This window comes from Camelina sativa, chromosome 10 (genome assembly GCF_030686135.1).
Source record: "Camelina sativa cultivar CO46 ecotype springtype chromosome 10, ASM3068613v1".
In the NCBI taxonomy this organism is placed as follows: domain Eukaryota; kingdom Viridiplantae; phylum Streptophyta; class Magnoliopsida; order Brassicales; family Brassicaceae; genus Camelina; species Camelina sativa.
In genome coordinates, this window is record NC_141889.1 from 4,049,622 (window position 1) to 4,076,687 (window position 27,066).

Consider the following 27,066-nt stretch of genomic DNA (forward strand, 5'->3'; position numbering starts at 1 on the left):
ATGAGATATACGTACGAAAGTGAAAGTATAAACAATGGTGCGTGTATATATATAAATATGGAGTACTAGATCTACAGGGTCACAAACAAATCTAACTACTCATCTTCCCAATGGAACCCAAAACATTGATATTCCTAATTATCATCACCATAACCATCACAACTCCACTTCCTTCTCTCTCTTTTCAAATCCCATCCAACAAAACGCCATCACCACTAACTTCTTCTCAATACAAAACCCTAACCCGCAACACCATTCTTCAGCAGCAGTTTCTCCAACCACACAACATCTTACGAGCCAAGCTTCGTCTCCGTCCCCTAAAATGGAGCAATAGTCTCGCTCGCTACGCAAACCTGTGGGCTCGAACCCGCCGTGGAGATTGCAACCTTATCCACTCCGGGGGACCTTACGGGGAGAATCTCTTCTGGGGAAGCGGAAAAGGGTGGAGACCACAGGACGCGGTGGTTGGGTGGGCCTCGGAGAAGAAGTACTACGACCGGAGGACTTACCGGTGCAAGGCAAATGGGGATTGCTTGCATTACACACAACTTGTGTGGAGGAAGAGCTCGAGGATTGGGTGTGCAATCAGTTATTGCAAGAGCGGTGACACATTTATCATTTGTAATTATGATCCTCCGGGTAACATTGTTGGACAACCACCCTTTTGAATATTGTCGAATACTTATATCTTTTTCCAGCTTTGTACACTTTTTCATCTTTATTTATGTGAAATATATTGTTTTGATTCCTTGAGTATTTTCTCATTTTGTATGTATGATAATAACGAAACTTGTATCAGTATGACCAATTACTACTTTTTTACAGACAAAGAAGCCAATATAGTTTCATTACTTCTTCTCTTAATCTAACCCACCGATAGAGAGGAAACACAATATTTGTTTGGCCGGTTTAATTGTTGATTGGGTTGAGGAATGTCAATTCACCGAAGTCAACTCAATTTCAGACTTTCTTATTCACCTTTTGACTCGGTTCGGTCTGCGTTGTGTGATAATGAGTTTAAAAAAAAAAATCTGAATTGAGAAAGTAGAACCGAACCGTAATTTTAAGGGAAAGTTAATTTGGGCCTTTGAGCCGACGAAAAAAAAAAAGCCCAACACTTAAAACTCAGAAACTGAACCCTAAAGAGGCTTAGATCGCTACATCGACGCCGGTCCTCATCGCCGGCCGAAACTTCGACTCTTTGTTCATAGTCAGGCTCATTTCTGATTCTTCACTCTCGTAGCTGGACCATTCAGGTCAGCTTCTGTTTGTTTCCCACTTCTGTTTGTCTTGATTTCACTTGAGATACTAAGATTGATCCGATCTGATTCGAGCGACGAAGCTATAAGGCGTAATAGCATACCGAATTTTATTTGCTGAATTTTTCCGGTTTAAATTGAAGTCGTTGGCTAAACCGATATTTATGTTGTCATCTTCAGGTCACATAGAGAGAAACGCATTTGGGGAAAGAAGAGTGTGATTTTGCGATCTGTGATTTTTTGTGAGGGAGAAATGTCGTTTAGAGGGAAGGAGATGATGAAGAAGCTTGTGAAGAGAGTGGGTGCGGAGAATATCACGCCGGAGCTCAAGGAGAAGCTCAAGGCTTGTGTACCCGATGCAAAAGTCGTCATGGGCAGAGCCAAACGCGGTCTCTACGCCGGCCGTCATATCCAGTACGGCAACCGCATCAGTGAAGACGGTGGCAACAAGTCCGTCTCTCTCTCTCTCTCTCTCTCTCTCTCTCTCTCTGTCCTTCTCAATCTGTTGATAATGTTATGTATGCATGTATGTGTATTCGCTTGAGATTGGTTGAATGAATTTACTGCTTGTGATGAGGTTTGCTCTAAAATCAAAGCATTGAAGAAGGTGAAAATTGTAGGTTTTACAGGAATGCTTTCTTGGTTTTGGTTTCAATTTGGTAGAAGTGAAATCTGAAGCAATCTTAGATGGTTAGAGATTGTATAGTGTGCCTCATTTTTGTTTAGCCCTCTCGTTTTGTTGCCTTACTATGGCATTGTTGCTTTTGTATTCTAAAGATTCTCAATTTTGTGTAACAATGGTGTAGAGATATATGTTGGATCCATCTAACCTATGTCTCCTATACTGATTTCTTCTGTATGGTTTGGTAATAACTTTTTTTTGTGGTGTGATTTGAGAACAGGTCAAGAAGATGTTGGAAACCAAATGTCCAGGATAAGCGATTGTTCAGCTACATATTCGACCGTCACATTAAAGTTAAAGTCACAACACACGCTCTCCGCTGCATCGACAAAGCAGGGGGAATAGACGAGTACTTGCTGAAAACACCATACCAAAAGATGGACACGGAGATGGGTCTCTTCTGGAAAACCAAAGTGGAGCAAAAATATGCAGAGCTAGGTCAAATGGAAGTAGCGTTCTTTACTCCAGAGGATGAAGCCAAGTTCGAGCAAGGATTCAAAGACTTGAATATAGCTAAGAAAGATGCTCGTAGGGAAGCTAGAAGAAAAATGTATGGGAGGAAAGGCGGAGAAGAGAAAGGTGAGGAAGAAGCTTCTATCGAAGGTGTTGTAGGGTCTGAGTCACACCAGGAAGATGATCATGGTTGGTTAGAAGCTAAAGCTTAGTGCTCATCTCTTTTCTTTCACATGAGTTTCTTCAACGTTTTTGGATTTTCGATGATGTGAGAGGTATGTGGGATGTAGGTTTATAGGGTTTGAATCCTCCTTACGTACCCCATAACTCAGGTTTTGACTTTGATCAGTACCGAAAAAGTCTTGTAATAAAACGGTTCACAGTTACAACCTCTTTGGAATTTGATCTCTATTATTTACTCTCGTTACGTACTTCTCCTTTCCTTGGCCAAGGGAGGTCGTGGTGGTCGAAAAGGATGCTGGAGTAGGCTGGTTTTCCCCACGTACCGATCATTAGGGCTGATCAATCGAATATCGCCTTATGTTTTTCTAAGTATATAACATATTAACATATGTTTTGTCAGATTATGCACAAACAAATATCCAATGGATTTTTCCACGTAATTTGCATAACTCTTAGTAGAGAAGATAAATTAATCCCAAAAAAAAAAAAAAAAGAGAGACAGAAGATAACGTTCATTTTGGTCCCAACAAACTATTCAAATTGAAACCCACCCACAACCTCCACAGCCACAAGAGAGTTGGTTAAAACGAAGAAGCTTAAAACACGTTGGTACCAAAAATAACTAACTGGATCTCAGTCTCATCTTTTGTCTTCTCCTCTTCAATCAACAAAATATCATGTGATTGCATGGTGGTTAAGCCAGTTTGTTGAAGACTATAGAGCATGTGATACTAGTCTCAAACGACGTTTGTGGTGGCAAATTGTAGAAGAATTAGTATTTAAACAAGTCTTGTTTCATCATCATTTCATCCATACAAGCTTAAAATTGTTAGTGTTTTTTCTACTTACATTTTGTAACGTCCAAACAAGTCATCAGTTGTAAGATGGAAGGCAAATTTGTAGTTGTGCTCATGATGAGTCTGCTCATGGTGCAAATTCAAGTTGAAGCAAAGATCTGCTGCCCGTCCCAGAATGCTAGAGATGCCTATATTATTTGCGATTATACCCCAGGAATGCCCCAGTTCCTTTTGCTTATTATCCACTCGCTGCACAGAAGTTCCTGATAACGGTCGATGCCCTTCAGGCTATATTTACAGCCGTCTCGAGAACTCAGGTAAATTGATTTTTTTTTTTAGTGTTTTGTTATTTATTCGTTGCAAAGATGGGTTTTAATATTGATGCAAGTTGCATGAGTTTTGATTTGTGACTCAAGGTGATGCTGTCAATGAATATTGCAAGCTGGGATGTGCTTCCTCTGTGTGCAGTGCCATTACTTCGCTCAAGAAGTCTGGTAAATAGACTCCCCAAGATCTATTGTTGTTGTTAGAAACATTGATGAATTAATAATTCATTCTGATCTTGTTTTGGTGACTAGATGCTAGTGAAATTGTGGGTGGAACCGTTGAAAAATGTACCAAGGCATGTTCTATTCTATGCACCGAGGGCTTTGTGAAGCCTGCACTTGAAACTGCCTAAACGAGAGAGGATATCCACATCCATGTGTTCAAAGTGTTCTTTTCCCTGTTTCCAATAATTGTAAGTATGACAAAAATGCTAGACTCTTGTGTTAGCTCCCCTACTACTTCTGGTTTGTTTATGTTTTACTATTTTCATTTTGTCTATGTGTTGGTTGTGTCGTAGAAGTTGTGTATCCTTTCTATATGTTCTTGTCTAGATAAAAAACTTTTGTGCCCTTCTTCTCTTACAATCAGCTCATATGACGACTACTAACATATGCAATATGTATGACCTAGCTACACTGTTATAGTTTAACAAATCTCATATTCTGAATAAGAAAAGCATATAATTATTTTCATACACCAAAATTCAACATAAAAAAAAAAAAGATTTCAGTTCTAGTATGTATAACTGTTATCAATAATTAAACCAATCATTTTTTTTTTAAATTGATATATACGTCAACTAAAGTTTTATTTGAATCCATCCAAGATTTTTTTAAAGAATTTTGTTGCTTTACCATAAAAGTCACAAATACAACCTGTTTTTTTTTTATTTTTTAAAAGAAATTGAAAAAATTACTCAAATACATAAAGAGAGATTAAAAAAAAAATACAAAAATCAAGGATATAAAAGGCTAGTAGAGAGGTTTGTTGCTATAATAGAGGACAGATAAGTAAACAACATTATCCTTCAGTCGTGCATCATCATCACCAAATTAATAAAAAAAAAACTACTTAGAAGAAGAAGAAGGGGTCTTCTTCCAAATCCATTTTCTCATGCTAGAATATTTGTAATCTTCTGACCAAAAAAAAAAAAAAAAAGATTTTGGTTACAATAACTTTTGTTTATTCAAAAAAAAAAAAAAAAGAAAAAAAAAAAATTTTGTTTACCAACTTATTATTAGTTCTCTACCACCACTAACCTAGTCGCAATCTTTACCAACCGTCAGATATTCCGACCCCATTATAAACGGCGAGGATCTCTGCGTGTCTTCATCAACTCAGATTCTTAAGGTCATTATGGAATAAGAAAAAAATTCGATTTTTAAGGTCATTATGGAATAAGAAATAAAATACTTGATTTATAATTCTCAAATTCCCAAAAAGAAGAAAAAAGAAAAACTGAAGAGAAAATATCGGCAACAACAAGAAGAACAAAACGCTCTTCTATTTTTTTTTTTTTTTTTTTTTTTTTTGTATCAAACTCCAGGAAGAAAAAAAAAAAGATAGGAAGAAATCGAAAAGGTAATCGTCGTACAAGATTAAAAGAGTTTAGCTTTCCTTTTCCTTTGTAGTGTGGTGATCATGCTTTGTTTCTCTCTGAAAAAAATCTTTAGGGAGGTGTGGCAATATATACTTCGTCAAATTGACTTTTTTTTTTTTGTTTTTGTTTGTATCTGTTCTTGATTCTGAATTGATTGTTTTAAGACCAGGTTAAAAAAAAAAAAAAAGACATTTTCTGTGTTTTGTTTTTCTTTCCAATCATTTTTATGAAAAGACAAAAAAAAACATGGAAGATGTTAGTTCAGAATTGTTTCTCTTCATGTTTAAATCTTTTGATTGTTTTGTTTTAAATCAGTTCATGTTCATTTCGAGATGATTCTACATTGACCCAGTGAAAAGCTACATCCTTTGGATCATCTTATCAAAAAGGTTTTAATTTTTTTAAGCTTTTGTTTCCATAGGATCTTGGACATACTTCTGTGATTGAAGCTCTTTTTTTTTTTTCTTTTTTCTTTTAAGTTTGGCTATTGATTGATCAGATCCTCGTCACAAGAATCTTATGTAGAATATTGTTTCTTTCTATTGAGATGCCTCTGTTATATGCCTTGTGGAAACTTTTTTGAAGATCATGTTGTGATCTGTTGCTCGTTATTTGTGTTACAGGTATATTGATTGCATCATTAAAAAAAATTCATGGATAGGTGGTCGAGTAAAAGAGCCATTGAGGTGCGACCTGACTCTAAGAAGGGGGTTGGTGTTGTTTTCAGAGATAGACTTATCAGCAATAGTTGCAAGGTTCCTTTTTCTAGCGATGAGAAAAAATCTATGAACTTTACTCGGTTTGTTGGCTGCTCAGATAAGAAACAGAAATCAATCTTGTCTACATACCGCTCTTCGCCTATCGGGAAAGAAGCAACTGGAACTTCCTCTAAGGTTTGTGGCTCTAGCTCCTCTTCTTTGAAAACTGAGAAGCAACCGTTGTCTCAGGTGTCCATGGATTCATCAGAGAGCAGCAGAGGTAGCGATAACGAGGAAGAGCCAGATATCTTGGATGTTTCTCTTGGTAGAGATAAAAGGAGAGTTAACAATAAACTTGTTTATGGAAAAGTTATAACACCTGAAGCGGAATGCTCAAACTTGCCATCAAGCTCAAGAATCAAGAGAGGTTTTAGGCAGAGATTTGGGTTGAGCAAGCAAGAGTCTCATCCTGGTTCCTCTGGCCAGTCAACATCTGCAAACCGAGGATGCAGCCCGTTGCTATCTGGTGTCATCCCAACTGGTTTTGGATTGGAAAAAAGATTCAGTCGGAAGGTAGATACAATCAATAAGAGAAAAGTTTATGGAGAAAGCAGTTCTAGCTCCTCAGCTAGGGGGAAGGATGTAACAGAGCCACCAACTGAAGTGAGACGTCATCCGAGAGGTTCTGCTTCCGGTAGTAGACGGGATAGACACCGCATTTTGAATGATGACAACGATGTTGCTCTAGTTGGGAGTCAGAGAAATAAAAGTAATAGTCACGTTAGATTCTTAAACAGAGGGAATGGTAGAGATGGTTTATCCTCTATCAGAGCAACAGAGATGTCTCAGACTGAAACATCAAACAATCTCAATTCTCCTGTCTCTTTGGATCTGTTCTCTGGTTTTCAAGACAGTTTTCGCAGCTACAATTTAGATGGGATCTCCGAGGTAATCATTGCCTGTTACTCTACAACTTGACATCTTGTCTGAGAATCATCAAATAGTGCTTACGACAATGCCCTTATTGCTATTGCTCGGATGCTTTTGCAGATTTTGCCAGAACTTGATAGGATCGAACAAGATATTGAGCTTAATTATGAGGTTCAAATTTAAACACATGTTTTGAGTCTCAGATATTCTGGTACGTGTTGTTGCTACTCATATTTTCCTCTCCTTTAGCAGGATCTGCTTATCATGGAGACAGGTTTACTTCTTGGTGGACTAAGCTTCCATGACCAACACCGAGACATGAGGCTTGACATCGATAACATGTCATATGAGGTTCATCTTTACATCTTTCAAACGGGCGTCTCGTTTTGGGATATAGTATTTTTACCGTTTTGTTTTTTCTTTTGAATGAATTCAGGAACTGTTAGCTCTAGAAGAGAGGATTGGTACAGTAAGCACTGCTCTCACAGAGGAAGCAATATCAAAGTGCTTGAAAACAAGCATCTATCAGATGAAAACTTTAAGTTATGGGTCTATCACCAAAAGTTCTAGTGATCATAAGGAAGATGCCAAATGCAGCATCTGCCAGGTCTGTCTCTTATGTCATGTTTTGTTAGTGATAATCAAATCTATAGGTTTTGATGAAATCTTCAGTAAGTTGTGCATGAGTTTCTGTAGCTAAGGGAACAACACCAAATTTTCTCTATTATTACGTGTTCACATAGTGTAGTGGAAATCTTTGATGGCTACACGCGTTTCATTGATGACATAATAATGGATATAGAAGTATATGTGAAATCAGATATTATCTCTCTTGTCCGTACATTTCTTCATACTCTGATCTTTGTGGTTCTCAGGAAGAATATACAATAGGAGATGAAGTTGGGAGGCTACACTGTGAGCATACATACCATGTGAAGTGTGTGCAGGAGTGGTTGCGGATGAAGAGTTGGTGCCCAATCTGCAAAGCTACTGCCGAAACCTCCTCCAAGTAACCAGATTTTTCTTCTTCTTCTTCTTCTTCCTCGTTCGTTTTATTATTCTTTCATCTAAAGCCTGTGAACAACAATGGAACCAGTCTAAAAGGGCCTCACCATTTCCTTTGTGTACATACCAATTTACACTGGCTTTGTTTTTCTCTATCCCTTTTGTCTAATGACAAAATTGTCCTGTGTTTCTCTTCTTCTTGCCTATTTGAGTATTTTCTGTTTATTTCTGTTATATAAAGATGGAACGGAAATATATCATTTATTAAAGAAGAAAGATATCATCTTAAATTCATAATCTCTAATAATTTGTTGAAAAGCAACAAAAAGTTTGGTTCTTTGGATCTCTGGTCACAATAAGTTTTGTGCAGGAAAACTTTAAAAAGACATTCAGAGAAGACAAAGAGCCTATTTTAAGTAAACTGACAAGCTTCTTCACTGCGAGACAAAGAGCCTATTTCAAAGAACAAGAGAAGTAAGATGAAGAAGAAATCACCCGAAAAATGGGAACTTCGTAGGCTAATTACTAATCTACAGGGAAGTATCTGCACTTGAAGTATTTTTGTTCAGATAAGCAAGGAAGTTACCTGCTTTGGTATCCCAGACATAAATCTTACAGGCATATGAAACAAAGAGAGAGAGAGAGAGGGAGAGAAATGAAAATCCATTTAAGAGTAACAAAACACCTTTTGTGTCCCATAGTATCAATCTATCAGCAGAAACATGAGCCGGATTCAATTGCATCCAAGCGAGAGCCAAAGGTTTCCAACAAAAGAGAGCAACAATTACTGTTGGACTGAATGAGAAGCTAAAAGCAGAATCATCAGTGGATTAGAAACTGAAATTCATGAATCTACATAGCGAGAGGGCATAAGACATTTCCCCCTTTGGAAGGCTATTCAGCTCAAGTATTACTTGGCAGGATCATCTGAAACGGTTCCTTATTTATGTCCATACCTTGTAGGGGAAAAAGAAACAATCTAGAACACCACCAGTGGAATGTAAAAATGAGGCAAATACATGAATTGAAAATTTCCTTTTCATTGAATTATAAAACAAAAATGTAATGTAAATGTAAAAGTGATGTCAATGTGTCCTCAAGATATGAAATCTAAAACAATTCTAAGACTATGTTACATACAGGGCAATACTGCAGCAATTACATGATTGTTTGTATCTTCCTTCCTAAAACCCACAGTACCTCAGCCAAAACTTTCTCTAGATTCCCTTATCGGCCTGCGTGTTCCACACAAAGCTTGAAACTCACTGGGATGCCAAATTACTTTTGATCTTACAACAACACAAATATTCAAATGCGGTTCTTCGGGCTTAGCTTCTTTTGTATATATCTACTAACCTGCCCCGAGTCTGCAGCTGCAGGGCATAGTTGTGTCGCTCAGCCATCAGGTCCACCAGAGGATGCATAGCAAGATTCGTTTTGTTACGAAAATCAGTGGCCAGTTTTTGGACCAGAGAGCTTACTCAGACAAATTGCAGTGTCCAACATGCCAAACATTTTCTTTCACACCCCTTCTCGTTCCTCGAATGAGCACATGGAAATCCTCTCCCGTAACAACGGCCAGTCTTCACCAAGTTGATGCGGATTTAGCTCCATTGCAACTCTAAAATCAAGCAAAGACACTGAAACTTGTTCTTGCGTTATGTCAGATGGTTGGTTGCTAGTTTGTTTGTGCAGCCCATTGCTAGTTTGTATGTGCAAACTATTACTCGGCTGCACCCCATTTACAATCTTGTCTCGGATCTGCTGTTTGTCTAAACTTTGTTTTCCCGGCGGTCCATTCATGGACCTAGCTCCAGCCAAATCAACGCACGATTTCATCAGTTTCTTCAGATAAACGTCCAACATGTTATTTAACATACTAGAACACTCTGCTGAAACCCCTCCAAGACCCTGTGCTACTGCAATATTCTCCATCCGCTTTCTCAGCATCTCTGTGTCTGACAATCCACCACTGTCATAGCAACTAATAACATCTGCGCTGGTCGAATTTGGAACTGTTCTGCGGGATCCACCGACACTAGCCGAGCAAAAAGGAATCCCTAGAGGTGCAATCACAGGACACATAGAAAGAAGCAATCTACCTTGATCCTCTTGAGCTTTATCATCTCTGCTAAATGGAGCTACAACCTGACCCTTATCCGCTACCCTCATTTTGTCAGCAGGACAAAGAAATGCACCGTCTCTTTCATCACCGTATCGACTTGATCTTTGATAATCAAAAGGACCGCTTTTGTCTTCTCGACAAAGTGGCTGATGCAACAGACTTTCAACCTTTCCGTTTGGCCCAAGTGGACTAGGCCTATCTCTGATTGTCTTGTCACATATTCCAGACCTAACCTTGGCTAACACCCCATTAGACCAAACAGGATCATTCCTATTATGGTTAGGGATCAGAGATCCGCTTTGTTCAGGTCCATCCTCTTTCCCAAGCACCAAAGACTTGTTAGGGTGACCAGTTTGGTGAAGTGGAGGTGGGGATTTAGCCAGAGATGCATTCCTCAAGATGGAACGAATCAACTTGTTGTGTAGAGAAAGATTCTCCCTCCCCAAAAGACGGCAACATGACTTATCAAACTCACTCTTAGTAAGCTTCTGACTCAGAAACCTGCCCAAGTAGTAAAAATACCTTCTAGATCTTTCAACCCCAATCTTCTTCACAATTTGCACTTTCAGCTCAGCTAGATCAATCCTAGGATCTTGAAAAGGCTGCATACTTCTTTCTGCTTCTTCTGCTTCTTCTTCTTCTAAAACGAAACTAGACAGACACAGTCAGAGGAAGTGCACTACCAAATGCACCCTCTCAGCTTCTAGTTATCCTTCACACAAACAACCCCAACTCATCAACGTATTACTTATCCTCAAACTCAAATCAAAGAGCATTTCAAGAACTCAGCTGAAGCTTCTAGTACAGGCCACTCCAGTATCATTTTCCAAACGACACAGAACTCGTAATTCTAGGAGGAGTAGAAATGCAAAAGCCAAATCTCATCTCCCCAAAACCAAAACCCTAGGGGTCATTATCTACTAATCAGCTTACACTACACCAAGAACCTCAAAATTGCTGATAAAGTATGAAAATAGATTAAAAAAAAACCCTAGCTTGGAGTTGGAGATACCAAATCAATCCATCAGAAGGACCAATCACCAACTGAACTTCACGAGAGGGTAAGAAGAAGAAACTGAATCAGAGCAGAAAAAAACCCAGCATTATTTTCATTTCACGCCCAATTCAGATGCTATGAAGTTGAGATAATTCCCGAAAATTTTCAGAGTAGGAGCAAATCGAGATCAGTGGGAGGAGTTTGGATTGGAGCTTTGAGAGAACAGAGCAGCAACAGATTCGAAATTCTAATTGAAGATGAAGGGAAGCGGGGCAATGAGAAGCGGGACCCAAAAGCCCGAAAAACAAGTGTTTTCGGATTTTTTTTGAGCCTATAAAAAAGATTTTGACCAGACAATTCAGACAAAACACAAATCGGAACAACAAAACAAGTAAACTACTTCCCAGTTCCGACACTAACCCAACGACCTCCTTCTTTAGTAATACTGCTTCTGCTTCTCTCCGATTCAATCTTCGTGACTTGTTTTTAGTATTGCTTTCAGATTTGAATGTCTGAGAGAGCTTTCGCTCTTCTGTGTGTTTATTATTTTAGCTTCGATCGCTGCTTATGGCTTATTGGGTTTTGTTGTTCGTTTTTTCTTCACTTTTGTTTCTGTCTGTTTTTTTTTTTTTTTTTTTCTTTCTCTGTCTTGATAAAATTTGCTTTTTGGGTGTCTTTTTTTATTTCCTCGTTATTTGCTTTTGTGCTTTGGGATTAAAATCGACGAGTTTGTAAGTTGATTGAACCCATATTCGATTTCTAATCTTGCAAAGTTCTGACATGAGTGATCTCTCTCATCTAATATTGAGTGTAGGTAATCTATCCGATCATCATAATGTCATATTTGACACAAAAGAGACAATTTTACAAGATGAAAGATGAGTGTTGGTGCTTAGGTGTTGGCTTTTTGGTCAAGTAAAAAACTTTTAAATTTGGCACTGAACAAAGAAAAAAAGAGTTCAATTTGGAAACTGCAAACTACAAAGCTTCGTCAGCTGGAATGAAACCAAGCTACAAACTTACAACATAATCATTGGAGTATCAGACAGATGAGGGAAGAAAAACATAAAAACAGAGAGACACAATAATACCACATAAACGTGAGTAAGACAAATCCTCCTAACTCAAATACTACAATAAAACCTAAAAGATAATCACGTGACAAACAGAGTGGGATTTCAAATCTAAAAGAGATGTCACATAATCCTACCTCATAATACTCTCCTATTGCATTCGGTTCTGTTGTGTACAGCTCATCTTACAGAGTTGTTTTGGCCCGTCCTTTGCCTCGACCTCCTCGACCTCTTCCTCTACCACGGCCTCTTCCTCTTCTGCTGTATGCCAAGACCTTGGTTGTACCCGGACTGCTACTTGCCGAGTTTGAGTTTGGTAGAGACTGGTCTCCTGGGAGCCACTCTTCTTCGTGCGTGCTTGAACTGTTATGTGAGGCACTTGATTCGCTGTCATCGTTTTCATTGTTAATCGCACCATCTGAGCCATTCCCTACTGTCATATCATCAGCTATAGGCTGAGAAGCCTCGGTTTCTTCTGGTGGTTTGGGTTTTGGTTGACCTTCCATAGCCACTAAACTGAAAAAGCAAGTCTTTGCTTAGTAGGAAATAATCTCATCAAACGTCAAACTAGCCATACAAAGGAGCCTGATTTTCACCTAGGTGATGAAGATGGGAAACCGTTAGAAGCAGCACGTGATGCGCCTTTATCATCAGCTTCTTTTGATGTTTCAAACACATCTTTTGGGATGCAAAAGTTCCCCGTAGAATCCAAAGTTGCCCCAAGAGCCAAGACAGCTGCAGTAATAAGCGCGCAAGTAAAGTAGGAGAACCCAACTAAAATATCATCCAAAAGCAAAGGAACGTAGAAATCCAATGTATACCATTTGTGGTGTCTCCGATAGTCCCTCTACGTTGGATAAAATCGCCATCTTGAGCATTCAAGTCATCTACAGCGGTTCCTCTGTCGAATACAATTGAAAAATTTAACAATTTTGATATACTTAAAAATGGATCTGTCAAGAAGAAACAAGGTACAATCTGAGTAACTGAGTTGGCAGGATAAGCATGGTAACAAGAACCTTTGAAAAGCGGTATTCGTATTTTCAGATGGCTTGATTCCTTGTGTGGAGATAAACGTCTCATCCAAACCAACTCCATCTAGGCAGAAAACAATAAACCCATGAGACAAGAGTAACAAAATCGAAGATGAGAGAGTGAATACAAAGAACAAATTAAGAGAGAAACTAACGAGATCTACTGTGTAAAAGTCCTGCTTCTTCAACGCCTTGATTAGCTCCCGTAGTCTTCACTCAACCAAAACACGGAAAGGACAAAACAAAAACAGATTAGACATTCTTCTTGGTATAGAGACACATAGTGTAAAGAGTGCTTGATACCTGATTATGTTCAGAGGTAGGTATGCCTGAATTTGGTAAAACTCCGCTTTGTTCATTCTGTAGAGCTGAAAGAACCGCAAAAAAAGAGTTACACAAGTAACCAGACGGAAAATAATTTCAGCTTCATCACATGTCTATTACTAAAAAACTTCTTCCAAATGTGAATAACGAGAAGGAAAAACACCTTGAACAGCTCCATCGGCATTCAAAGACTCATCATTTCCTTTGAGTAAATCAGTCGCTAAAACATATGGGCTTTTTTTAGGTTCCAAAGAGGCTGCACTACTGGGGCTTTTAAGCATTTCCTCTGTTGCTTTAGCTCTGACTTTGCGAATTTCATCTTGAATATTCCATGACTGATTGGAACCGGATTTCCTTTTCAGCTGCATTTTGGTACCAAATGTCAGAATGAATATGTGTAAATTTGAAAAGCCATTAGAAGAACATAATGGTATGCAACTTTGCTTTTGGAAAAGCTGAAAGTAGTTAGTAGTGTCCATCAAATGCCTCGTGATTGACTAACATAATCAATAGAAGTTAAACAGAGATTTTTAATAGAAGTTAAACAGAGATTTTTATCTCATAAAGTAAGATGAAACAACTTCAGACTTTCAAACAACATTTGACCATAAGGAAAGTATGCACTGCTGCGTATATATTGGAAAACTTTAAGTTCTAACCTTGGACGACGAAAAGCTTCCAGCATAAGGAAAGGGTGTCCTTCGCCTTCCTGCTGATGATGGTGATCGAAACTCTGAATTGTTCGCAGCCGGAGATCCCCAAGGCAGACGAGCTCGCATATATGACTTGGCCACATCCACAGGCGATCCACCACCATCTTCAGTTGCCTGGAGATTTAAACTAATGACTGAGATGGTGATCATTATTTAAAGCACTATGGAAAAGAAACACAAATGGCGGAATACTGTTGACAAAAAAAAAAGGCGGAATACTGTGAAGAGAAGCTATCAGAAGTTGAACAGATTCTTGTGAGCACACGGTCTTCATCCTCAAAAGAAAGAGCAAATATATGGATCTCTTGCATTTTAAGCGGACAAAAAGGTAATCTCTAATCAGGAAATTTCAGGATTAATGTCACCAAATGGTCCTAAAACTCAAAAGCTCCCCTCTTTTTCCATACTCAAAATACTGAACAACCTACTTTTGTAAGAGAGCTCTACGTTGCTGGTCAGATGGAGTAGCATAGAACAATCATATTACACATTGAATTTTACAAAAACAGAAGTTGCCTCCTAGTATTATGTATAACAATGGGTCAGAGAACAGAGACGAGATATCACAAACAAGGACATACCTGCAAGCTGCAGCAATATGGGACATTTAAGAAGCGAGTTTCCCGAACTTACCTTATACTTTGAACTTGATTCTGATTTCTTCTCCTCCAACCATTTTTTTGCTTCCATAACAGCTGTATTGGACATTTCACCCACATTCACGTCTAGAAATAAACAGAAAAGAGGTTATCACATAAACTGATCCGGTCTGCTTGCACAGTCTAACATCGGTTACATACCACTTGTCATTCCATTGTCATTATTCCTCCCCTCGACAGCAGGGGGGAAACTGGGATGATCTACGACCCTAGCATTGATGATATCTATCAATTTATCACCCTCTTCCCTGAAACAATATACACATCCATGACTTAGTAGGATACAAGATCAGCTTAGATTTGGTAGCTAAACAATAACCACAAAAGCTCTTTTAAGCTAAGAGATGTAAATAATAAGACAGGCGGAAGATGCTGCTACTTAAGATGTCTAGAAAGCCAGACATTGAGAAATACCTTGCGAATGTTTCTTGCATGAGAAGCTGCTCAATTACACGCTTAGAACTGAGTGGTTGGATAGTTGGTTGCTGGGCATTCACAAGGTCCTATTCACACAAGCAGACATTAGACTCACTCCGCATTAACTGAAATCATGTTTCCATCAAAATACTCAGTTGAAAAAGTGTCAGCTTCACGAACTTTACTTCAACAAAATTAGGTTCAAAATGCAACTCATAGGCATACTCAAAAATGCGAAAAGGTAGTCTCAGTACAAAACTAGCGAAGAAACCATTAAAAAAAAAAAAAATTCAGCAACACCAAAATCGACCGCGGCAATGAAGTAGAATCTATAGTAAGAACAATGAATTCAAACAAAAATCATAAATCTATAATGGCATAGTAATCACCAAAACGAATAAGGTGGTTAGTAGTAGTACCTCTTCAGTAAAATTAGTAATGTTCTTTTCAACATCCTCATCACCATCAATATCTGCAAAAAAGTCAAAGAACATTTAAAAATCCATACTTTAAAAGAATTAAGACACAAAGCTGGCCGGTTCTTAGCAATCCCAGACCTACAACATTATATGCAAACCAAGAAGGAGGACGGGTCGAACCCAATTGAATCCGTATATACATAAAAGAAAGAATAAAGCTTGAGAATTAGTATGAAGTTTATAGCTTTTAGAAGTAACCTAACTTATAGTACTTCACCAATGCTTAACTGCTATAAGTCCCACATATTAATGGAAAGAGAAAATGGCAAAGCTTTAAAATCAAATTCACATTTCAAATTCAAACGGTAGGTTTCGGATTCAACCAAACTATAAACCAAAAAAAAAATCAAAAATTTCAAAAAATTTCAAATTTATCCAATATAAACCCAATTTAATTGCACATACCTGAAGATGAGTCATCATCCTCCGAGGAAGATGAGGAAGACTCGGAGAAGACGACGGAAGAAATGAATTTACCGGCGCCGGAAGCAATTACGCTGGCGGGTTTGTAAACGAGCCTGGAGATCCAACTAGGGTTTTGCTGAGGAGGATCTCGGGATCTCGGAACAGGGCGGTCATACGGAGTCCTAACGGCGGCGGTGCGTCGTGGTCGAACAATTTTGCCACCGGATCGAGGCTGACGTGTTCCGGCGTAACCGGAGACGGAATCCATGGTGGAAGAGAGAGAGAGAGGAGGACGGAGAAGAGAAGTTCGTTGAAGAGAAAAATAATCAAGTGTTGAGGAAAATAATTGGTAATTTCTCGTTTTTTTTGTTAAAAAAAACATTGATTAAAACAATAATAGTTGTGGGTGAAAGGGTTAGTTTTCCCTATACTACAGGGCTGCGGTTAAAAATTGTTTCCACTAAAATAAAATTAGGCAAAAAAAACCAAAACATCACAAAGTTTTTGAAACTTTATTACAGTAAAATCGTGTGTTATAAATGCTGTGATTTATTTTATTTTTTATTTTTTTTGAAAAAGTTATAGTTTGTTCTCAAGTAAATAAATAATATATTCTGTGATTTTTGGATAGTTTGATGTTTTAGAGAATAATTTTTGTCTTTAAAAGATTGATGTTCTGAATATTTTTAATAATTTTTGTTTTAATAATTACTGATGTTGTAGAATGTATGGAGTGGGAAAATGGGAAAGTAAAAAGTATCAGAAAAATAAATCATGAGAGGTCATAAATAAAATAAATAAATTATCATAAAATAAAATTAATCATATATTTCCTTTGTCTGAGTATATGTGTAAAATCCTGTATCTTAACATGTGTGTAAAATCCTAAACATTTAACTATGTGAGACAGAGAGATACAGATTTGAAAGAAGGAAATATAAAGTAATTTACTCAAGTTATTTTTTTTTTTAAAGAGAGAAATACCCTAAATTGTTTTTAATCAAAAGTGTAATCCATGTTATAAGTTTAATTAATGGGCCACTGACAATATAGAAAAGAAAAATATTAATGGCCCAATAAAAGTACAAATGGGCTATATTTAGATCGGGTCGGATCTAAAAATCGGCGCCTTCGTCTTTCATTCATTTTGATGGCAATCAATCAATCAATCGACGCTCTTTTGTTAGAGAAAGAGAAACAATCGAAGAGCCGTCGTCACTTTACATATAAACGAACGATCCTTATCCATCGAACAAGGTTTCTCTGATTTTTACATTTCTTGAATCGATCGAGATCGAGATTACATTAGAGAGAGAGAGATGCCGGGTTTAACATGTAACGGGTGTAACATGGAGTTCGACGGCGAAGAAGAGCGAAACCTTCATTACAAGTCTGATTGGCACCGCTACAATCTCAAGCGCAAGGTATATATACATATATATATATCTATTTTTATCTGAAATCGATTTAGAACTCAAGACGATTTTTGTATCTCGGGATTGTATTGCGTCGATGAGATGAAAGTATCTGAGAAATGATTTGTTGTTAATGGTTGTAGAATCTTGAATATTTTGATGTGTGTCCTTGCTTGTACGATTGTTTTGAAGCTTGATAGATTATGTGGTTACCTATATGAATTTGATTGTTCTAGGTAGCTGGAGTTCCTGGAGTTACAGAAGCTTTGTTTGAGGCTAGACAATCTGCTCTTGCTCTGGAGAAGAATAAATCTAACGAAGCACCTATGCTTTATAGTTGTGCAATCTGTGGTAAAGGTTACAGGAGTTCCAAGGCTCATGAGCAGCACCTTCAGTCACGGAGCCATGTTTTGCGGGTTTCACAAGGGACAACAACCAACGGTGAGGAGGATGTAGCCATTATCAGGCCGCTTCCTCGCCGTGTTCAACACAGGGGTTCCATTGATGATGATGATAGTGACGCTGAGTGGGTGGAGGTTGATTCAGATGAGGAGTTGGCTGCTGATGAAGCTTCGGATTCTTTGTCTAAGTTGAATGTTAATGACTCAGGATCTGCTGAAGATATGGATGATAATGATGGTGATGCAGACAAGTACGAGCTGGATCCTACCTCTTGTTTGATGTGTGACAAAAAACACAAGACCTTAGAGGGCTGTATGGTTCACATGCATAAACACCATGGTTTCTTCATTCCTGATGTTGAGTTTCTCAAGGATCCTCAAGGGCTTCTCACTTACCTCGGTCTTAAGGTTCGGACTCATCATTTTACCATTCAGTGTTCATTATTGTAAAGCTTTGAATACTCCTGTTTACTTATACATGGCTCATCATCATTCAGGTCAAGAGAGACTTCATGTGTCTGTACTGCAATGAGCTGTGCCGTCCATTCAGCAGCTTAGAAGCTGTAAGGAAGCATATGGAAGCAAAGAGCCATTGCAAATTGCATTATGGTGATGGTGATGATGATGAAGATGCTGAACTAGAAGAGTTTTATGACTACAGCAGCAGGTTTTTTAACTCTCTTCTATCTCTGTGATTAATCTTGTTCTTACCTCTGTTCTTCTTTTTATCCCAAATCTTAATGCACCTTCCTTTTGGAAATTTTTAATTGAGCAGCTATGTTGATGAAGTTGGAAAGCAGATTGCTGTATCTGGTGAAACAGACAACACTGTAGAACTTGTTGGTGGTTCTGAGCTCGTGATCACAGAGAAATCTGAGAATGCAACAACGTCTAAAACTCTCGGGTCTCGTGAATTCATGCGTTACTACAGACAGAAGCCACCCCCAACTTCTCAAAACAGCAACCAGATAATTGCCTCTTTATCTTCAAGGTTTTTTTCTCCTCCAAACCTATTAAACTAGATAGCTAGCTAGTTAATCTGACTAAGGTTATTCCCACAAACTGTAAATTCTCAGGTACAAGAGCCTTGGTCTGAAGACAGTACCAACAAAAGAGGAGACATTGAGGATGAAAGTGCGCAAGGAGATGAGCCAGAGAGGCGAGACAACGCGTACAAAGATCGGAGTGAAGAGTAATGTCATAAGAAACTTGCCCAATAACGTCCCCTATTAGTTCTGAGTTTGTCATACTCATTCTCTAGCGCTGGATTGTATGATGATTCCATGTACTTTGACCAAGTTGTGTGTTGGTACTTGGTAATAATAAGAGTAAGTTCTAAACAAAATGTGTTCACAGAAATAGTATAAATGTTACAATTGCTGCACGAACGTCGACTTTTTTGATTTACGTCTCTCAATATCTACATTGTTCAAAGATGCATGTAAAACAAAGAAGACAAAGGGTACTAAAATATTCAAAAAAGGCTTTCTGTTTTCTTTTTGTACAAAAGGCTGCGACTGCGAGTAAATGTCACAAGACAAACCTACAATAAAATTTATCTGTAGAAAGAAAAAGAAGAGAGAGGTCCAAAACCAAGAACGCTGGCTACGAATAGGCTTGTCTGCGTCATTTGTTTCGCTTCATTTTCCATCTGACAGAGAAAGTTGATACCTAATTTTCATAAAAGCGGGTTCGACGCCTTCTCGAACTGTAAATCAGAGAGAATAAGGGCATTAGACAATGTCTCTTGATTAACTATCATATATATAGCACAAGAAAGCTACTAATATGCCAGAGATAATCACAACAATAGGACCTGCTAAGCTAATTCATCATCATTCAATCCATAAGGTGCCTATTAACCTGGCTCTCTAGTGAAAGCCTCTAATATCAATGCATGATAAATCATAAAACATAAAGAATGTATGTATCTCTGAAGCTGAAATGATACAAAAATAGTGGTGTAAAGCATTAGATGGTTCTGACCTTTGGTGGATAGAGCTACTTCTGTTAGCTCCACTGGTGCTGATGAACTCGTCATCGATCTCATCTACTCTATACTCCGGGAACTCTATGGATGCTACAGAGCTGTCATCAGAGTTGGAGTTATCATAACTAGAGCGGCGGCTACCTCTCCTGCTCTCGCTCATTCTAGATCTTCTTCGATTCCTGGCATTCCTTATATTGTCAAACATCTGATAGAGAATACAAGAGGTCCACCAGTTTCCTTCATTGTTAGGAACATCTTCAAACTCATCTCCTGTGTCATCATCTCCGTATTCAATCACATAGTCCCCTAAAACAACTCCTCTGGGGACTTCTGAGTGAATTGTGCTCAAGACGTCGATTATTTCAGAAGACTGCTGGAAGTTTTCCCAGTCAAGCTTTCGTGCAGGATCAATTTCAGAGGGGCGAGAATCAGGATGCTCAGACAGAGCATGTTTGCGAAGCTCCAAGTAAGTACCCATAAACCTGCATCTATCTTCCTCACAGCAACGCTTCTTCTCATCAAGACGGAGACGAGCTTCTTCAACAACAAGCCAGCCAGTAACTTCTCCTCTACAGAGAGGACACACAGGTTTGCAGCTCTCTTCTAAAACCTTGGAGCGAGGCTCATCAGGAGGTGGAGGAGGAGGAGGTGATTCAGTACCACAAGCGCTAATGAAACGATCCAAACAGTTGGAAAGAAGGTGATCAGTATTGCAGACAAAAGCACGGCAACCGTTTCCGAAAGAAGAGCACTGGAGAAGGACACCGTTGTGAGGGAAATCCAAACAAATGGGACAAGTCAAATCATCCAAATTGATAGTCAACTGAAGCTCTTGGTTAGAAAAGGTCTTTGCTTGAAGCCGCTTTTCACAAACATGTTCCAGAGCCATTTATAAATAAAAGTTCCAAACTTTTTGATTAATTCTCTCCTAGATACGATCCTCAAATGTATTCCAACTTATGAGGAAGAAGTGAAAAGTTATCAGAATCTGAGTCCCATAGATGGAAGAAATCATATCATCGTGGAATCTGTTACTCGATGTAGCCTGCTTGCTGCACATGCAATGTAAAACGAGACTGATCAAACATCCAAAAATCACAAATCTGCAAGTAGGAAGACATGTAAAAAGACAATTCGAGATAAAAGAGGGCTTTCTCAGAAACCAAATCCGGTGAAAACGCTTGGTACCCAAAAAAGAGAGTCGGATTCAAAAACTGAAACAAAATTCTATGGAAACCCGATCGCATAATCTAAAAAACCTATGAGAGAGCAGAAGAAGAAGAAACCTAGGGGGGATTAGAGAAAACGGATCCAAAAATCAAAGAAATGGTGAAATAGTAAGCATAACGAAATCGAAGAAGAAGAAGAAGAAGAAGGAGAGAAATCAAATGAGGAAGCTGACCTAAGAGAAGATGATGATGATGATGAAGAAGGGGGTTTGCTTGTGGGGATAGCGTATCTCTCTCTCGCAGCAGTTGTGTAGACGAAAGCCTCCTCTTCTCTCTCTCTCTTAATCAATCCCCATAAACCATTCTTTTTTTTTTGTTCACCTTTTCATTACATTAAAATTTAATTAATTATTAGAACTATTTTAATACTCAGATGGGTTTTTTTAAAACTTTTTTTCATTAGCTTAAAAATATTGTTGTGACGACTTTTTTTTTTTTGTACTTTGAAGTTATAAAATAACAAATATATAAGGTTCGTATTTTTTTTGTTCACCTTTTCATTACATTAATTCTATTAATTTATAGAAGTTTTAATTTTTTGATAAATTAATAATTATTAATTTATAAAAAAACTTTCCTAATTTAGTAAAAATGTTTAAAAATAAAACTTAATAGTTATAATTAATATTTTTATAAAATCAATTAAAATGAAAATAACAATTATCATGTTTTGAAGATAGTACTCAAAAAAATTTATATCGTAAAAATATTAAAAATAAACTCTAATAAAAATTAATGTGTATATACATATATTTAGATAATTTTATATAATTATTAATTTATATTATCAATGGGACCATATATTTACAAAGGATTTTAAAAAAATATTATTTTATTATATTATATAATTATATCTAAAATTACAATAATTCTAATTTGAGTTCGAATAAATTTATTAAATTATAGAGATCATTAATTTACCGAATATTAATTTATAGAGGTTATATTGTACTCTACTAAATGGATTAGATCAAATCAAACTATTGGAAATTAAACAAAACTTTTCTTTTCTTGATGTTTTCCATTTTTTATTAAACTCGTTAGAATATAATATAGTAAAGTTGTGACAATTCGATTGGGACTGCTAGTGGAACTTTTGTTTGATTCAAGATTAAAAATTGTAAATTATGTATTTGACTTTTTCTAAAAATTCACAAGAACAAACAAAGCTTAAAACTATGCGCAGTGTAATCTCAATCGGCTCATTAGTTTAATTGGGCTTAACTTAAAAAGGCCGCTTTAATATCATCCATAAATTTATTGACGTTAGGGAAAGAAACAAAAAAAGAAACTTATAACAACAACAAAAATAAAGGAAAAAGGAAAATAGGAAAACAAAAAAGGAAAACGCGTATCGGCCTGATCACCGACTTGTTTGTTTATAAATAAGGGAGGAAGCTTTTTCTCAGAGAGACTCGGAGTCATAATTTTTTAATCTTAGAAATTTTAGTTCTTCGTTCTCTGTTTAGGCTAGGGTTTGTAGAATTTGGGAGATTTCTTACGATGACCCCCCGATTCTCTTCAATTTTTTTTAGGGTTTCTTAATTTCATTATGTCTTCGTTTTTTTTTTGGGTTTTCGTTTCGTTTTTGATTCGGATTTGATATTTGCAAAACTCAAACGATTCTGCGTTTCTGTGAATTTCAAGTTCGTTTGTTCGTTCTTTTTTTTAGGGTTTCTTAATTTAATTACGTTTTTGTTTTCTTTGGGTTTTTGTTTCGTTTTCTTTCTCTGTTTAGGCTAGGTTTTGTAAAATTTGGGAGATTTCTTACAATGACCCAATTCTCTTCAGTTTTTTTTTTTTTTTAGGGTTTCTTAATTTCATTACGTCTTCGTTTTCTTTGGGTTTTCGTTTCGTTTTCAATCGGATTTGATATTTGCGAAACCCAAACGAATCTGGGTTTCTTTGAATTTCAAGTTCGTTTACTTGATTTTGTTTTTGTTGGTTTTGGTTTTCGTGATTTTTGTTTTTGTTTTTTCTTTAAAACCCAAGAGAGATCGATTACAAAGGCAAACACTCAAACTAATGGTGTTTTGTCAGATTCTCTTTTGGGGACATTGTCCCTTCTGAGTTTTAGACCAGAGGCTGCAAAATCAATCCCTATACCAACGGCTTAATAGAATTTATCTCGACAGACTATTATACTTGGGATTGGGTTTCAGTTTGCTGGATCAAGTTACCCTCCGCTTTGGCTTTAAGCGATCATCAGTCTTTGTGACTATGATTGGGAACACTTTTACCCAATGCTTATACAAAAATCAAAAGTCTTTGTGACTTGAGATGAATCACTCTTACCCAAGGCTGAGATTGGAACACTTTTACCCAAGGAGTCTTTGTGACTTGAGATCGGAACACTTTTACCCAAGGTTTATAAAACAATCATCAGTCTTTGTGACTATGAATGGGAGGAACACTTACGAAAATCAAAAGTCTTTGTGACTTGAGATCGAGATACTTTTACCCAAGGCTTATAAACAAATCATAAGTCTTTGTGACTGAGATTGAATCACTTTTACCCAAGGCTTATAATAAAATCAAAAGTCTTTGTGACTTGACATCGGAATACTTTTACCCAAGGTTTATAAAACAATCATCAGTCTTTGTGACTACTTTTACCCAAGGCTTATAATAATATCAAGTCTTTGTGACTATTAATGGGAACACTTACAAAAATCAAAAGTCTTTGTGACTATGAATGGGAACACTTACAAAAATCAAAAGTCTTTGTGACTTGAGATCGAGATACTTTTACCCAATTCTTATAAACAAATCAAGTCTCTGTGACTGAGATTGAATCACTTTTACCCAAGGCTTATGCAAAAATCAAAAAGTCTTTGTGATCGGAACACTTTTACCCAAGGCTTATAATAAAATCAAAAGTCTTTGTGACTTGAGACTGGGAGAAAACACAACACTTTTACCCACATCTTTACAAAAATCATCAGTCCTTGTGACTATGATTAGGAAACATTACACTTTGGTTGGATTGGTTTTGGTACCCACGGCATTAGAAGATCATTTGTCTTTGTGACTGTGATTGGGAAACATAATCGGTTGGATGTTACGTCTTTTAGAAGATCATTTGTCTTTGTGACTGTGATTGGGAAACATAATCGGTTGGATGTTACGTCTTTTAGACAAAGAAGCAGAACACTTTGGTTGGGTTGGTTTTGGTACCCACTGCTTCATGTAAGTCTATGTGACTTGAGATTGAAACACTTTTGCCCAAATCTTATACAAAAATCATTAAGTCTATGTGACTGCGATTGAAACACTTTTACCCACAGCTTTACAAAAATCTGCAGTCTTTGTGACTGAGATTGAATGGAACTATCTTTTACCCACATCTTAACTTAACCAGCAGTCTGTGTGACTGAGATTGAATCGTTTTTACCCAAGGCTTACTAAAAAAATCAAAAGTCTTTGTGACTTGAGATCAAAACACCTTTTGCCCAAGGCTTAGAAAACAATCATCAGTCTCTGTGACTGAGATCGAAACACACCCAAGGCTTATAAAACAATCAAAAGTCTTTGTGACTACTTTTACCCAAGGCTTCTAAAAAAATTAAAAGTCTTTGTGACTACTTTTACCCAAGGCTTATAAAACAAATCAAAAGTCTTTGCGACTACTTTAACCCAAGGCTTCTAAAAAAATTAAAAGTCTTTGTGACTTGAGATTGGGAGAAAACACAATACTTTTACCCACAACCTTACAAAAATCAGCAGTCTTTGTGACTGAGATTTATTGGGACTCTCTTTTACCCACAGCTTAACATAATCATCGGTCTTTGTGACTTTATTTCATAAACATTACACTTTGGTTGGATTTGTTTTAGTACCACGGCTTTGGAAGATCATTTGTCTTTGTGACTTTGATTGGGAAACATGACACTTTGGATGTTAAGTCTTTTAGACAAAGAAGAAGAACACTTTGGTTGGATTGGTTTTGGTACCCACGGCTTCATATATGTCTATATGACTTGAGATTGAAACACTTTTACCCAAGGCTTATACAAAAATCATCGTCTCTGTGACTGAGACTGAAATACTTTTAACCAAGGCTTCTAAAAATATAAAAAGTCTTTGTGACTTAAGATTGGGAGAAAACACAACACTTTTACCCACAGCTCTACAAAACTCAGCAGTCTTTGTGACTGAGATTGATTGGGAATTATCTCGACAGACTATTATACTTGGGATTGGGTTTCAGTTTGCTGGATCAAGTTACCCTCGGCTTTGGCTTTTAAAGATCATCAGTCTTTGTGACTATGATTGGGAACACTTTTACCCAAGGTTTATAAAGAAATCAAAAGTCTATGTGATTGAGATTGAATCACTTTTACCCAAGGCTTATAATAAAATCAAAAGTCTTTGTGACTTGAGATCAGAACACTTTTTACCCAAGGCTTAGAAAACAATCATCAGTCTCTATGACTGAGATCGGAACACTTTTGTCCAAGGCTTATAAAACAATCAAAAGTCTTTGTGACTACTTTTACTTTTACCCAAGGCTTCTAAAAAAATTAAAAGTCTTTGTGACTTGAGATTGGGAGAAAACACAACACTTCTACCCACAACTTTACAAAAATCAGCAGTCTTTGTGACTGATATTGATTGGAACTCTCTTTTACCCACAACTTAACATAATCAGCAGTCTTTGTGACTGAGATTGAATCACTTTTACCCAAGGCTTACTAAAAAAAGCAAAAGTCTTTGTGATTTGAGATCAGAACACTTTTTACCCAAGGCTTATTAGAAAACAATCATCAGTCTCTGTGACTGATATCGAAACACTTTTACCCGAGGCTTATAAAACAATCAAAAGTCTTTCTGACTTGAGATTGAGAGAAAAAAACAACATTTTTACCCACAGCTTAACATAATCATCAGTCTTTGTGACTCTCACTTTTACCCACTACTGTTAAAAATCATCAGTCTTTGTGACGGTCACTTTTACCCAAGGCTTATAAAACAATCAAAAGTCTTTCTGACTTGAGATCGAAACACTTTTTTTACCTAGGCTTATAAAACAATCATGACTTGAGATTGGGAGAAACACAACACTTTTACCCACATCTTTACAAAAATCATCAGTTTTTGTGACTATGATTCGGAAACATCACACTTTGGTTGGATTGGTTTTGGTACCCACGGCTTTAGAAAATCATTTGTCTTTGTGACTGTGATTGGGAAACATAACCGGTTGGATGTTACGTCTTTTAGACAAAGAAGCAGAACACTTTGGTTGGGTTGGTTTTGGTACCCACGGCTTTATATAAGTCTATGTGACTTGAGATTTATCACTATTGCCAAATCTTATACAAAAATCATCAAGTCTCTGTGACTGAGATTGGAACACTTTTACTCACAGCTTTACAAAAATCTGCAGTCTTTGTGACTAAGATTGAATGGAACTCTTTTTACCCACATCTTAACATAATCAGCAGTCTTTGTGACTGAGATTGAATTGCTTTTACCCAAGGCTTACTAAAAAAATCAAAAGTCTGACTTGATTTCAGAACACTTTTTACCCAAGGCTTAGAAAACAATCATCAGTCTCTGTGACTAAGATCGAAGCACTTTTACCCAAGGCTTAGAAAACAATCAAAAAGTCTTTGTGACTTGAGATTGGGAGAAAACGCAACATTTTTACCCACAACTTAAGATAATCATCAGTCTTTGTGACTCTCACTTTTACCCACTGCTGTTAAAAATCATCAGTCTTTGTGACTGTCACTTTTACCCACAGCTTTGAAAAATCATCAGTCTTTGTGACTTTGATTGGTTTTAGTTCCAACGGCTAATACTTTTGGTTGGATGTTAAAGTCTTTTAGAAAAAGAAGCAGAACACTTTGGTTGGATTGATTTTGG

General features: G+C 37.2%; 7 protein-coding genes across 15 annotated transcripts; 4 read left to right on the forward strand and 3 right to left on the reverse strand.

Moving 5' to 3' along the window:
• Window positions 1–90: 90 nt before the first annotated feature.
• Window positions 91–824, forward strand: LOC104717044 (pathogenesis-related protein PRB1-3-like). The gene has a single exon (XM_010434553.2). It carries the CDS (start codon window positions 111–113, stop codon window positions 666–668), a length of 558 nt encoding a protein of 185 aa, XP_010432855.1. The 5' UTR covers window positions 91–110; the 3' UTR covers window positions 669–824.
• A 286-nt stretch (window positions 825–1,110) lies between these two features.
• LOC104717045 (uncharacterized) lies at window positions 1,111–2,817 on the forward strand. Of its 2 annotated transcripts, none has more exons than XM_010434555.3 (3): window positions 1,111–1,256; window positions 1,440–1,709; window positions 2,162–2,817. In XM_010434555.3, exons 2-3 carry the CDS (start codon window positions 1,513–1,515, stop codon window positions 2,604–2,606), a joined length of 642 nt encoding a protein of 213 aa, XP_010432857.1. In that variant the 5' UTR covers window positions 1,111–1,256; window positions 1,440–1,512; the 3' UTR covers window positions 2,607–2,817. The 2 variants fall into 2 exon arrangements, with proteins under 2 accessions (XP_010432857.1, XP_087326475.1); XM_087470349.1 differs by having other exon boundaries at window positions 1,153–1,349.
• A 328-nt stretch (window positions 2,818–3,145) lies between these two features.
• On the forward strand, window positions 3,146–8,224 carry LOC104717046 (uncharacterized). Of its 8 annotated transcripts, none has more exons than XM_087469046.1 (8): window positions 3,146–3,691; window positions 3,791–3,868; window positions 3,953–4,113; window positions 5,925–6,947; window positions 7,050–7,100; window positions 7,182–7,280; window positions 7,366–7,536; window positions 7,805–8,224. In XM_087469046.1, the coding sequence occupies exons 4-8, from the start codon at window positions 5,955–5,957 to the stop codon at window positions 7,940–7,942; spliced, it is 1,452 nt and encodes a 483-aa protein (XP_087325172.1). In that variant the 5' UTR covers window positions 3,146–3,691; window positions 3,791–3,868; window positions 3,953–4,113; window positions 5,925–5,954; the 3' UTR covers window positions 7,943–8,224. The 8 variants fall into 8 exon arrangements, with proteins under 8 accessions (XP_087325172.1, XP_019086654.1, XP_087325171.1 ...); XM_019231109.2 differs by having other exon boundaries at window positions 3,252–3,691; window positions 7,179–7,280; XM_087469045.1 differs by lacking the exons at window positions 3,146–3,691; window positions 3,791–3,868; window positions 3,953–4,113 and adding an exon at window positions 5,078–5,282.
• A 730-nt stretch (window positions 8,225–8,954) lies between these two features.
• LOC104717049 (uncharacterized) lies at window positions 8,955–11,756 on the reverse strand. Its single transcript, XM_010434561.3, has 2 exons — window positions 11,477–11,756; window positions 8,955–11,387 (listed from the first exon to the last, which is right to left on the reverse strand). The coding sequence occupies exon 2, from the start codon at window positions 10,665–10,667 to the stop codon at window positions 9,456–9,458; it is 1,212 nt and encodes a 403-aa protein (XP_010432863.1). The 5' UTR covers window positions 10,668–11,387; window positions 11,477–11,756; the 3' UTR covers window positions 8,955–9,455.
• Window positions 11,757–12,003: 247 nt separating this feature from the next.
• Window positions 12,004–16,794, reverse strand: LOC104717050 (protein KAKU4). Its single transcript, XM_010434562.3, has 13 exons — window positions 16,161–16,794; window positions 15,696–15,748; window positions 15,274–15,362; window positions 15,001–15,107; window positions 14,834–14,925; window positions 14,147–14,314; window positions 13,651–13,849; window positions 13,467–13,531; window positions 13,319–13,373; window positions 13,149–13,227; window positions 12,951–13,030; window positions 12,726–12,864; window positions 12,004–12,645 (listed from the first exon to the last, which is right to left on the reverse strand). Exons 1-13 carry the CDS (start codon window positions 16,540–16,542, stop codon window positions 12,315–12,317), a joined length of 1,839 nt encoding a protein of 612 aa, XP_010432864.2. The 5' UTR covers window positions 16,543–16,794; the 3' UTR covers window positions 12,004–12,314.
• A 489-nt stretch (window positions 16,795–17,283) lies between these two features.
• LOC104717053 (cytoplasmic 60S subunit biogenesis factor REI1 homolog 1) lies at window positions 17,284–19,321 on the forward strand. Its single transcript, XM_010434566.2, has 5 exons — window positions 17,284–17,584; window positions 17,812–18,384; window positions 18,474–18,643; window positions 18,752–18,967; window positions 19,053–19,321. Exons 1-5 carry the CDS (start codon window positions 17,480–17,482, stop codon window positions 19,207–19,209), a joined length of 1,221 nt encoding a protein of 406 aa, XP_010432868.1. The 5' UTR covers window positions 17,284–17,479; the 3' UTR covers window positions 19,210–19,321.
• Window positions 19,322–19,352: 31 nt separating this feature from the next.
• LOC104717051 (uncharacterized) lies at window positions 19,353–21,618 on the reverse strand. Its single transcript, XM_010434563.2, has 3 exons — window positions 21,369–21,618; window positions 19,963–21,018; window positions 19,353–19,684 (listed from the first exon to the last, which is right to left on the reverse strand). Exons 2-3 carry the CDS (start codon window positions 20,853–20,855, stop codon window positions 19,648–19,650), a joined length of 930 nt encoding a protein of 309 aa, XP_010432865.1. The 5' UTR covers window positions 20,856–21,018; window positions 21,369–21,618; the 3' UTR covers window positions 19,353–19,647.
• Between the last annotated feature and the right edge of the window lie 5,448 nt (window positions 21,619–27,066).

What these genes read in the sequence shown, in the direction of transcription:
- LOC104717044 (XM_010434553.2), top strand. Translation starts at nt 111, where the DNA reads ATGGAACCCAAAACATTGATATTCCTAATTATCATCACCATAACCATC.
- LOC104717045 (XM_010434555.3), top strand. Translation starts at nt 1,513, where the DNA reads ATGTCGTTTAGAGGGAAGGAGATGATGAAGAAGCTTGTGAAGAGAGTG. An exon ending in AGTGAAGACGGTGGCAACAA is followed by an intron (nt 1,710 to 2,161) that starts GTCCGTCTCTCT and finishes ATTTGAGAACAG; the next exon opens with GTCAAGAAGATGTTGGAAAC.
- LOC104717046 (XM_019231109.2), top strand. Translation starts at nt 5,955, where the DNA reads ATGGATAGGTGGTCGAGTAAAAGAGCCATTGAGGTGCGACCTGACTCT. An exon ending in ATATTGAGCTTAATTATGAG is followed by an intron (nt 7,101 to 7,178) that starts GTTCAAATTTAA and finishes CCTCTCCTTTAG; the next exon opens with CAGGATCTGCTTATCATGGA. An exon ending in CCAAATGCAGCATCTGCCAG is followed by an intron (nt 7,537 to 7,804) that starts GTCTGTCTCTTA and finishes TGTGGTTCTCAG; the next exon opens with GAAGAATATACAATAGGAGA.
- LOC104717049 (XM_010434561.3), bottom strand. Translation starts at nt 10,667, where the DNA reads ATGCAGCCTTTTCAAGATCCTAGGATTGATCTAGCTGAGCTGAAAGTG.
- LOC104717050 (XM_010434562.3), bottom strand. Translation starts at nt 16,542, where the DNA reads ATGTTTTTTTTAACAAAAAAAACGAGAAATTACCAATTATTTTCCTCA. An exon ending in CTACCTCTGAACATAATCAG is followed by an intron (nt 13,374 to 13,466) that starts GTATCAAGCACT and finishes GGTTGAGTGAAG; the next exon opens with ACTACGGGAGCTAATCAAGG. An exon ending in ACGAATACCGCTTTTCAAAG is followed by an intron (nt 13,031 to 13,148) that starts GTTCTTGTTACC and finishes TGTATTCGACAG; the next exon opens with AGGAACCGCTGTAGATGACT.
- LOC104717053 (XM_010434566.2), top strand. Translation starts at nt 17,480, where the DNA reads ATGCCGGGTTTAACATGTAACGGGTGTAACATGGAGTTCGACGGCGAA. An exon ending in TCACTTACCTCGGTCTTAAG is followed by an intron (nt 18,385 to 18,473) that starts GTTCGGACTCAT and finishes ATCATCATTCAG; the next exon opens with GTCAAGAGAGACTTCATGTG. An exon ending in ATTGCCTCTTTATCTTCAAG is followed by an intron (nt 18,968 to 19,052) that starts GTTTTTTTCTCC and finishes GTAAATTCTCAG; the next exon opens with GTACAAGAGCCTTGGTCTGA.
- LOC104717051 (XM_010434563.2), bottom strand. Translation starts at nt 20,855, where the DNA reads ATGGCTCTGGAACATGTTTGTGAAAAGCGGCTTCAAGCAAAGACCTTT. An exon ending in AGTAGCTCTATCCACCAAAG is followed by an intron (nt 19,685 to 19,962) that starts GTCAGAACCATC and finishes TCTGATTTACAG; the next exon opens with TTCGAGAAGGCGTCGAACCC.